The sequence below is a fragment of the Micromesistius poutassou genome, assembly GCF_964030765.1.
Source record: "Micromesistius poutassou genome assembly, chromosome: 21".
NCBI classification, from domain to species: Eukaryota; Metazoa; Chordata; class Actinopteri; order Gadiformes; family Gadidae; genus Micromesistius; species Micromesistius poutassou.
In genome coordinates, this window is record NC_140291.1 from 13,813,371 (window position 1) to 13,825,535 (window position 12,165).

A 12,165-nucleotide genomic window follows, 5' to 3' on the forward strand; every position below is an offset into this window, starting at 1 on the left:
ATCCTGTCTTGTTAAATTTAACGTGTCAATCATTTGGCTTGATTTGCAGGTCATTCTTTATATGCCTTTAATGCTAACCTTTAAAGCTTCACCCTTTTGTGTTTAGGTTAGACTAGTCAGTCACTATAAAGACGCTTAGCCACCCACACTAAAAAATAAAATGCGTTTTTCTATCTTTTATTTCTAAAAATAATACAATATGACAATATTAGACATGTTTTCACGAAAATACATTGCTTTCTTTTTTTTTTTTCAACATTAATTTAGCTTAAAGTTATGAATCCACCCTCCAAACAACCAGCCATACAGTCCACAAAGAGCCCAGCGGGCCAGGGCTTCAGTGACACCCGCAGCTCACCGCCACCATATCGTCATACTGCTTCAGAACCACGTTCTCCTCGTCGTCGAAGTACAGCAGGCTGATGGACTGCAGTTTGTCCGGCACGCAGCAGGGGGAGCCCACGTCGTCGGACAGCTTGAGTGCGTGCATGATGGACTGCACGGTGGCGTGGTTGGTGGCGCGCAGGCTCTCCCCGAGCGGGAAGGGGCAGGAGCCCTTGCAGTGGTTGGCGTTGTAGCCCCTCGGCGATATGATCCAGCCCGCCCATCCAATTTCCTCGAAGTCCACGAACAGGGGAACCAACTGGCAGGGCTGCGGGCGCCCGCGGAGGAAGGCGGGGATCGCTCTGCGTTTCCTGTCGTGGTGGTCGTTGCTCGGACGGGCGTTCCCATGTCCTATCGATATACAGTTATTGATGAAAATTATTAATATCGTGTTAGACAAGTCATTATATAAAATGTTACATTATCTAGGCTACACTATTGATGTTGGGGTAAAGTCGTAGGTATAAAATGTTACATTATCTAGGCTACACAAATGACTTTTGTTTAAAGCTATCCATGAGCAAAGTAGAATAGGAGGGCTACACATAGATATTTTCTAGTAGGCTAAGTCGTAGTCCCCTACCGTGATGGATGGATGTGTTGCCGGTGATCTCAGTCCTCGCGTCGTCGGAGAACACCACCAGGTAGGCGTTGCGGTCGGTGGGTCGGTGCTCGGCCGCGGCCTCCAGCCAGGCGCCCGACGGGAGAGTGGTCACCACAAGGATACCGTTGTTCTCCTGTCGGTCCCCGATCCACTTGGACACCTGCGAGGACACATTAACATCACTCGCATTGACGTTAATTGAACTGATTCACTGGCCACCCATACACACACACACACACGCGCGCGCGCGCGAATGCACTGACAAAACACGCGCAGACTTGCACGTAAATGCGTGTGCGCGTACACATACACTCAAACGCACGTGCACGCATTGACAAAGCACACGCGTGCACGCACACACGCGCATGCACTGACATACACGTGTGCGCGCGCACACATACACCCACACACGCACTCGCATGCACTGACAAAACACGCACAGACATGCACGTACACGCGTGCGCGCGCGCGCACACACACACACACACACACACACACACACACACACACACACACACACACACACACACACACATACGGGCTCGCGCACAGACACACCCATACAGAAACGCTCCATGTTTTAGCCGACACCAAAACTTGAAACTCACCGTTTGAGTTACGTTGAAGACCTCCCACCCTTGGGTGTAGAGGGGCACCAACCGGGTCGTGATGAGGTTCCCTCTCCAGGGCCTCACCCGGCTCTCCAGAACCTCGTACACGTCCACCTGGAGCAGGAGCAGTAGATTGTTAATTTATTTTCCAAACATCCTGAACGGACAAATATATCAGAAGGGGTCGTGCGAGCCTTACCTTATAGACGTGCGGCCCCAAGGACTTGAAGTAATGCTTCTGTTTCTGCCTGAACCATCGGAATTCCGCTTTGATCATCTGCTCGTCTCTGCTGAACGACGAGAGGTTGAAGAAGTGAAACTTCTCTCCCGTATGACCTGTATTCATGGGGAAGAGGGGTGGGTGTGGTAGGGTGGGGTTGGGATTTAGTTTTCATCACAAAAATGAAATCGACGCGTAGGGTAGGCTATATGTTTCTTTTCTTTTCTTTTTTCTTCAATTCAATGCTTTCTCCTAAAGTTCTTAATGGGTTAGGGGATTGATTTTTGGGTCACTTTGCGCGCTGCAAATATTCCCGACACAGTTTCAAATTCAACATATTCATATAACAAAGCTGCCTAATGCCCCTAATATTCTACACACGCACGATCCTAACCCGTTCATAACGTACCTTTATCCTCAAAGCTCCTCACGATGTTGCCCTTTAGGATATCCTTCTGGCACAGCGGGGTGCCCGCGGACTTTGACACGGAGTTGAACAGATCCACCATGAACTGGGGCGCCTGCTTGTGGGGCGGCGAGGGGGGCTTCTGAAGCGAATCCCTCAGGTGGAAAATCCGGTCAAATTTCTCCTGCGCGGACATGGTCGTCGTGGTTGTGGGTTTCCCCTCTTTAGCGTGTCTCGGCAGGCCTTCGTGCGGGAAGGCGATTGCGTCCACCGCGCACCTGAGATGGAGATGGAGAGCCACGAGCACCCAGGCGCGCACACCTAGTGTTGTCATGCTGTGTGTTGTGTTGTGTGGTGTGTGCTGAGCGGTCGAACTGAGCTCCCTACCTGGGAAGGTGGTGGGTGATATAATAGAGGCGCAGCCCCGCTTTGACGACAGGATGTTCCTGTATTCTGCTAACACCAAATGGATGAGGGTGATTGGGCAGTGATTGATGGTGGATTAGTGCCTGCGTTAAGAGCTGCAAACGTGCAGGCTTGTTTACATGACAAAGGTGTGTTAATAACCCAAAACTCACAGGAACGACTCAAAAACTAAATAAACATTGTTTTTTCCCCTTTTAAATTCATAAGATAAGTCATAAGGTAATTGCCACAATGTCAATGTCCCTTTGGCGTATGTAAAAAAAAACATTTGTTGTGAACAAGATAAACGCGTAAAACACTCGGATGACGCATGCGAATTATGAACCCCCAACCCCATAGGTTGTTTGTTTTTGGACCATTTAACCTCCGTCCCAAAGATCGGATGAGCGCCTTATCAGTGTGGGGCCAGTTGGCTCTTCTGCAGCCGCAAGAGCAAACCAACAGTCGCCCTATGACGCACGTATGGGCGCTGCACACGCGAGCGTGTATTTGCCAGGCGTGTCCCCCCCCCCCCCCCCCCCCCCCACACACACACCTCTTAAAACGTCGTCGGGGTCCTCTCGGTATCCATGGCACCCGGGGGGGGACCCACCGTTTGCACAGTGACTCAGAGTTGGGTCGAGGGGTAAACGGATGATGCGTTTAGTCACATGGGTCAAACGGACCAGGGATTATCTACCGATCAATCAGCGAGGACAAAAGGGATCAAATTCGTAAGGTCTTTCCCCGCTGATCAATACGACATGGCTAATCCTGATTTGTTAAGTATATTCGTTATGGGGGAGAATGGGGGGCCATCACAATGGAAATTATGATCCCGTCATTGAGGAGCGATCACTCACTCCGGCTTGTGCTTACTTCTTCTGCATCGACCGTTTTGATTCACAGATAAAAATGGATGCACTTAATGACTCTTAATGTGTATAACGATAAAACACTGATTAACTTCGATATTTGCAGTATAATTTACCATTGTATACCTGTGCTTTGCCTCACATATAGGCATGGATGTTGATGATTGGACCTATAGCCTACATAAGAGGCCTTCTTTTATTTTACCACACCGAACAATACCTACATTCATGTCTCTTTATTCTGAAATGTTTTATGAACTCTCATAGCTAACCGACCTCTGGTGTTAATCGGAGTAGAATCAAATACGTGGTGTGAACTAGAACATGATATAGAACATGATGGTCGGTTGAAGATGAAGCACGATCCTGAGTCCACCAGCAGATGGCGACATTGACCAAGAAATATGAAAACGTCTTATTTTATCGCATTAGTTAAGATAATGGTTAATCTAGGTCTGCAGTCTCAGTTTGCTCTATAAAAACGCGACGATTCTTCTTTAAATGTGTTCAAGCGACATTCTTAACACTTTAATAATTAACACCATTTATTGAAAATAGAAATGAAGGGGTTTCACAAAAAAACAAAACATAAATCCTCTTCGTAACGAACATCTGCAGCAGCACAATGTGCAATTAAATCACACATTTGACCCGCAGTTCTGGCTTCTTTTACACTAAAAGGCAGCTGTCTCCACATCTGCCAATCTAGCATGTGTTAATGACTTCACCTTGTGTTAAATACTTCTTACTGCGCCAATCAAACACACCTGGAAGGCATTTGCCACAAGCACTGGCATTAGTTGCCCCCTCGGTTTGAATAATGAAGAAGAATACAATCACTGGTCAAAGTGGAACCATACCACCTAGGTCTAGAAGTCAGCCTGGATTGAATGTGTGTGTGTGTGTGTGTGTGTGTGTGTGTGTGTGTGTGTGTGTGTGTGTGTGTGTGCGCGCACACACACACACACGCATGTGTTGGTTTGTCCAAGCAACTCCTAGATCTTTTGTAGTAATATTAACTAACATACAGTTCTGTGTGGATAAATGGAGGCAACACTTCTGGACCTCTATGATTACTTATACTAAAACATAATAATAATAATAATAATGAACAAAATCTACTATTACTAATGCATTGCTACTAATCCTATTACATTACACTAAAATGAATACATTTCTGCTATTGATATTGTTAATACATTACTTATGTCACTAATACTATTGGGCATGGACGTTTCCAGGTCTGTGAGGGGGATGATGGTCCCTGTGCGGCCGTGTCAGGGAGCTGTCGGTCTGATGAAGGTCTCCAAGTGGTTCTGGTCCCGTGGTTCTGGTGAGTGGAGCTGAAACCACGCGCTGTGGTCTCAGACCTGCTGTTGTGGAACTCACACCAGCAGCTGCGTATTCCTTCTGGTTTTCATTGGATGGGGACGGCAGAAGGTTTCATTCTTTGTAATCATCATCTAGCGGACACTTTCATCCGAGGCGTGAACTACGGCGTCTTAGCTCTAGAAGACCCGTGGATACGCGTCAGACACTGGGGATGAAGCCTGGTACCTTCTGGCTGGCAGTCAAGCAGCCACTGTACTGTACCTAGCCCATATAACTAACCCATATAACTAACCCATATAACTAACCCATATAACTAACCCATATCACTAACCCATATCACAATCCTGTGTCACTAGCCCATATAACTAACCCATATCACTAAACCATATCACAAACCTGTGTCACTAGCCCATATAACTAACCCATATCACTAAACCATATCACAAACCTGTGTCACTAGCCCATATAACTAACCCATATCACTAAACCATATCACAATCCTGTGTCACTAGCCCATATAACTAACCCATATCACTAAACCATATCACAAACCTGTGTCACTAGCCCACATAACTAACCCATATCACTAACCCATATCACAAACCTGTGTCACTAGCCCACATAACTAACCCATATCACTAAACCATATCACAAACCTGTGTCACTAGCCCATATAACTAACCCGTATCACAAACCTGTGTCACTAGCCCATATCAATAACCTGTATCACTAAGCCATATTAATAACCCAAATCACTAACCCATCTTACTAACCCATATGAGTAACCCATATCACTAACCCGAGCCATAACACTGAGCCATACCACTAACCCATACCACTAACCCATATCACAACTCGTATCACTTACCCATATCACTAACCAATATCACCAACCCATATCACTAAACCATATCACTAAACCAGATCACTAACCCATACCACTAACCCATATCAGGAACTAATTTCACAAACCCATAACACCTATATCATAACCTGTATAACTAACCTGTAATCACTAAACCAGATCACTAACCCATATCACTAACCCATATCACCAATTCAGATCACTAACCCATACCACTAACCCATATCACTAACCAATATCACTAATTCAGATCACTAACCCATAACGGTAACGCTACCCATATGACTAACCCATATGACCAACGCATATGACTAACCCATAGCATTAACCCATGTCACCATGGGAGGTGCTGGGTTCTTATCTTTGCTCAGTCCTCTTGATCCTACTTATGGTTTCCTGTAGTCAATTCAAGTTTATATAAAGGACAGGATCGAAAGAGTAGAAAGAGAGAGAGAGAGAGAGAGAGAGAGAGAGAGATAGAGGAGAGAGAACATAAACACAGACTCTATGATGAGTGTTATACACCATATATACCTGTTTCTCTCTTTTAATCGATTAACATGGCAATACCAATGCGTACTTTATTATTCATCCATTCACCAGCATGCTTCAACTCTTCCAGCCCTGTGCTCCTGAGGGAGTCGGTAGCTTGCTGTTATGGCTGCACACACTGAAAGTTTGACTCACACGCACACACACACACACCCACCCGCACACACACACACACACACACACACACATATGCTGATGCACACACACACACACACACACACACACACACACACACACACACACACACAAACCTCAATCAGGAACTCATGCTAAAATCTCCCTTGCTTCGCTATATTCACAGTAAAAAAAACACACCAAAAAAAGTCCCTAATTAGAAACAGCCAGGCGTAGAGAGAGAGAAGGGGCAGGTTCATTCTCTACGAGTAGGCCCCAACGCGGAAGGAAAGTAAGGAATGTGGGCCTCGCCTGGATCAGGGGTTTAATCTCAACCGCAACAATTTACCAGATGAAGTAGCGTCTGAAGGTGAGGGCGCCGCTCTGGGCCAATCGGGGAGCGGGAACGGGGCGGTTATGAGGGCCTTCGCCCCGTCTCTGAGTGAGGCTGGAGTTAGAGGTTAAAGAAGAGAAGGTGGTTTGGTGGAGGAGTGAGCGGTGAGCGTTACCGTCCATCGGCTGCTTTGGACGTTGGAGTATAGCTGCATTTTCACCACAGACATTCACGTTCATTTTGAAGCTTTTTCTCCTCACTCTCTCTTGTCTTCTGCATCCATTCTGTCAATTGTCCCGATATCTCTTCTCTTCTCTCCATCGTCCCCTTCTCTCTTCCCTTCATATCTCTCTCTGTCTCTCTCTCTGTCTGTGTCTGTGTTTCTCTCTGTCTCTCTGTCTCTCTCTCTGTGTCTCTTTATCTCTCCGAGTCTGTGTCTCTGTCGCTGTGTTTCTCTCTCTCTCTCTCTCTCTCTCTCTCTCTCTCTCTCTCTCTCGCTCTCTCGCACACTCTCGCTCTGCCTGACCAAATCCCTCTCTCCTCTGTCTACATCACTATTTCCCCTCTCTCCTCCCTTCCTTCCTCTGTAAACCACCTAGCCCTTAAATTTAGTTCCAATCAATTTGACTTCTACATGTTTTATTGTCGTGGCTCGCTACTTGAACTTTTTAGTGACTCAAGCACACTCAAACCACACACACACACACACACACACACACACACACACACACACACACACACACACACACACACACACACACACACACACACACACACACACACACACACACACACACACAGCTCTCATTCCCATTTCTTGGCCCGGGTCCACCTCACTGCCGTCTAATTTACGGGCAAGCCGATACGTGGGGGCTCAGGTGGGAGTTCGCCCGGTAAGCCCCCTGGACCGGGCTCCTCTGTTGGACCCCGTCCGGTTCCGGGTGTGATCATCTCTATTGGAGCCGACAGAGCTCTCCTCTGGCCGCCCTAATGGCTCCAGTGAGCGTTCATCTAATGCCCGGCCCCAGCGCCGGTCTGTAGGAGGGCCCACTAGGTCTGTGCATAGTCTGATTGGTCGATCTCTGGCTGTCTGTTCAGCTGATTTGTCCTTATTGATGAAGCCCGCACCCCTTTAAATATTTTGTTGACAATCGTTTCCGCTCCCCCCGTCAATGTCAATGTCTCTTTCCCATCTCCCTCTCTTTCTCTCTGTCTCTTTCCGTCTCAATCCTGTCATTTTCAACCTATTTAATGTTTGAGTATGACACCAGTGTAATACAGTAACTATGCTCTGACATTTTTATGTGACGTGAGATTTAGGGGGACGAAAAACAAAAATAAGTAAATAGAAGCGGATGAGACAGAAGCTGTGATGATAGATACCATGGCACTACGTTTTTTGTATTTGGTTTACTGTCAGTCACGCAAAACGTATCGATAAAGAACATTCCATACCGGAGACATGACATAATGTGCAGACGGCATAACAAATCAAAATAAACCACTGCAAACATTTAAACAAAATTAGAGAAATTATAAGACCGTAAACCAAATTATTCAAAAAAATAGAGAGCGAGATTATTAGTCTATGTCTCCCTTTGAAAGGTAAACTAATAGATTATAGTTTCCCTCAAAGGTAAACTTGCAAGTTTGTTCCTATATGTGTGTGTGTGTGTGTGTGTGTGTGTGTGTGTGTGTGTGTGTGCGTGTGCGTGTGTGTATGTGTGTGTGTGTGTGTGTGTGTTTGATACCTACGTATCTGTGTGTGTAAGTTTGTGCACGGGTGTGAGGGACTACGTTTCTACCTATATGTGTGTGTATGAGTCTATATATATGTGTGTAACGTGTGTTAGTTGGTTTTGGCTCTGTGATTGTGTGTCTGCATATGTGCTCAGCGAGGTTGCCAATCTAAGGGTTAGCTACTATTTGATTTGGCAAACTTCTTGCGCTACCAAGCCATTATTTCTAAGGTCCACTTGAGTCCCAAATGCATATCTCTTGTTCTTTTCTGCGCGCTTTTTAAGTGGATGTTTGCATAAACCGGTCACAAGTTTGACGAATGATGACTGCAAATGGTGCGCGTAAATGTTGGACTGCAGCCTATCACAGTCCTAATGAATGAATGACGTGATATAATATTTAGATACATTTTGTGGATAATTGCACTGATTTTTTTGCACAGCTTGTATAGTTTTCAGTGTCCGTGCGATAGGTTTGTATTTCCACGTGTGGAAAAGTTAGGATAGTTGTTTGAAAAAAAACTGTAAATCTGTAAAAAAAAAAAAACGCTGGGGGAAAAGCCAAATATCTCTATTATATTTTCGTCATCTTGTGTAGCTTAGCACTCACTGATGGTATATACAATGCATCGCTGTTAACCTTTAATACCACCTAACTTTTACTCTTGGTGCTTAACTCTCAGTCGTATTTCTACCTTGTTTGGACAATTGTAACGTATTCCCACTATGAATCATCGATCCAGCCATCATAGTCTCTCTCTCTCTCTCTCTCTCTCTCTCTCTCTCTCTCTCTCTCTCTCTCTCTCTCTCTCTCTCTCTCTCTCTCTCTCTCTCTCTCTCTCTCTCTCTCTCTCTCTCTCTCTCTCTCTCTCTCCATCTCTCCATCTCTCTCTCTCTTTTCCATTGGCTGAGGGTGGTATGGTGCTGGGAAGCTTTTGGGTCTTTGGTAGTCTTACTGTCAGCCCAGACTGTGGTCTTGAGTAGGTGAGAATGGAAGTGTACGGGAGTCCTCCACCCTGGCCTGGACATCTCACAGTCATCATGTCTCCAGCTCAGAGGCAGAGAAATGTCTATTGTAGCCTACTACTGGGTCTACTGTGTGTGTGTGCTCTCCAAAGACCTTTTCCCCTTTGTGGCTTTTCAAACCAATATGGATGCATTTTAGTTCTTTATCATGGTGTATTGTGTATTTGTGTTGCCCTAGTACACACAGTGCTAGCCAATTGTATGTTTTGTTACAGTATAAAACCATATACAGTATAAAAATAAGTATTTATAATAACAAATCCAGGCAACATTTCGTCTTTTGCAGTCAAATATGATATTTATGATATAAATATTGATATCGTTATTAATTATTAAACAAATAAAATAACTTTTGCATTAGAACAAATAACTCAAATAACTCACAAAATAAATGTTCATCACTGTAGTGCCTGGTATTTTAAATGTTATTGAGTGTGTGTGTGTGTGTGTGTGTGTTTTTCTTGCGTCAGTGCGTGTCTGTGTGTGTTGTTCTCAGAGGCGGATTTAAAATAGAGAGAAGGCTTATAAGAAGTGAATTGGCCAGACCCTGCAGGCCAGAGTGGATCTCAAGTTTCAAACCACAGCTATTGTTTGGAGGGCGAGAATCTGATAAACAGCTACACAAGACTGCAATTACATTTTATTAATGACCCCAAAAACCTTAGCTAAAGCCAAGGCTGATTTAGCAACAGAAACGCTAACACACAATACACACGCACACACGCAAACAATGCAGACACTAAAACTCATACTGTGAATACAGTGTGTTTGGGGTTGGCTTGGAGGCCAGAATATTTTGCAACAACCAAAACTGGATTCTTTCTCGCAAAATATATTATTAATGCCTTGTGACAGACGGAGCCTCACCACAGCAACGATCGTTTACAGTAAACAAATGGTTGTTTGGGGGCCGAGATGTAGAACCACCAGAGAAACCCAAAGGGAACCTAACTTGTTGGGACGGTTGACCTAATTAGTCTTCTTACGAGGAGAGGCAGGGATTTTGGGATAAAATCAATTGGATGAAAAAATGTTTCACTTGGGTCACAGAAGAACTGTGACAGATTTGATTTTCTCAAATCAAATAATAAGAAACAAAAGTATGCAGAAGAAAGGCAAATGTTGTGTAAAAGATGTAATTGTGTCAATAAGTTATTGTTGGAGTCTGAACGTGTACATCGCTGTACTGAAACGTTACTCGGTCGGACGACCTTGAAATCACAAAGGCAGCTGTCGACTTCCTCAATTTGATTCAGACATGACAATGATACACATGGTTCACAAACATGTATCCCATCGCCCCAGCACCGGGCTAACGCACTCAGCGGCGTTGCCCTAGCGGTCCAAGAAACAAGGTTTTAATTCAATACACCCCCGATGTCGGTGTCCAGGCCCCTGTCATCTCAATCTCAGCATATTGAGCGAGAGAGAAATATATATCCTACACAGACCACATTTCCCCAGGAGAGGAAGAAAAATCACATTTCATGGTCAGAGCCTTGATGGGTTGGAGATGTGAGATGGAAAAGAGCTCTCTGCACTCTCCTTCTGGTTGGGACGGGGGGGACGGGGGGGGACGGAGGGACGGAGGGACGGGGGGGACGGGGGGGGACGGGGGGGGGACGGGGGGACGGAGGGACGGAGGGACGGGGGGGGCGGGGGAGGAAGGAGTCACACAGCGAATAGGATCAAGATCATGAGAAGAGATTCTGTTTCCCTGACAGGTAGAGAGAGAGAGAGAGACAGAGAGAGAGAGAGAGAGAGACAGAGAGAGAGAGAGAGAGAGAGAGAGAGAGAGAGAGAGAGAGAGAGAGAGAAACAGAGAGAGAGGGAGACAGATAGAGAGAGAGAGAGACAGAGAGAGAGAGAGGAAAAAAGGACAGAACGTTTAGAGCTGGAGGAGATTACTTGGTATCAATGATGTGGGAGAGAGACTGGCAAAACAAAGAGACACAGAGGGGAAGAAAGACCGAATATGAGATCAAATGTTGTATGTCAAGAAAAGTGAATATGCAACCCATGACTCCTTAATGTCCAGAAAATATGCTGTCTTCATCCAGGAATGGATGAAGACAGCATATTTTCTAGCAAAGATTTAGCCGTTGTTCATGACATCTTTATTTGAATGTCGATAATATAGGGCCTATTCAGCCCCTTGAGATTTTAATTGTGATTAAGGGCTAAGCCAAAAAGATTGAATGGACTTGCCTTGACTTAAATTACCCATGCAGTGTGTGAAAATGTGTTTTAACTGATATTTTGATATATGTCAAAAGACATAACAAGTGGCTTTGTGTTTGTTACTCAGATGTGAAACTGGAATCCAATTTGGTCACCAAACGGTGTTTCCCATTAGGCTGAGCTGTGGCAAAGGATCCTACTGAGTAGCAGGCCTACGTACGGTAAGTACACTGATCTATATTCCCTCCGCTAATCTGCTGAGCATTTCCAGGTTCCCAAAGTGAATTTTACTTCATTAGTTGAACTTGAAACAGGTTTTACAATTTAGGGTTGGACTTACACACCCAAATGCGTGGACTGAACAATACAGGCAAATGACTTATTGAACTTATATTAAATTGAACCTTTTATAAATGTAATTTTGGCACACCTTCACCCTTCCTGACTTAACCCCATGTGGTACGTCCTTCCACCCCCTTCTCTAAAAGGGTCTTTGGAATCTCCCTCCTTTCCGTTC

The 12,165-nt window shown here is 45.2% G+C and overlaps 1 protein-coding gene across 1 annotated transcript; it reads right to left on the reverse strand.

The window, feature by feature from the left end:
• Positions 1-337: 337 nt before the first annotated feature.
• Positions 338-2,559, reverse strand: LOC311366583 (bone morphogenetic protein 2; the record flags this gene model as incomplete). Its single annotated transcript, XM_084485363.1, has 5 exons — positions 338-735; positions 968-1,148; positions 1,597-1,713; positions 1,799-1,935; positions 2,229-2,559. The coding sequence occupies 5 exons, from the start codon at positions 2,557-2,559 to the stop codon at positions 338-340; spliced, it is 1,164 nt and encodes a 387-aa protein (XP_084341489.1).
• Between the last annotated feature and the right edge of the window lie 9,606 nt (positions 2,560-12,165).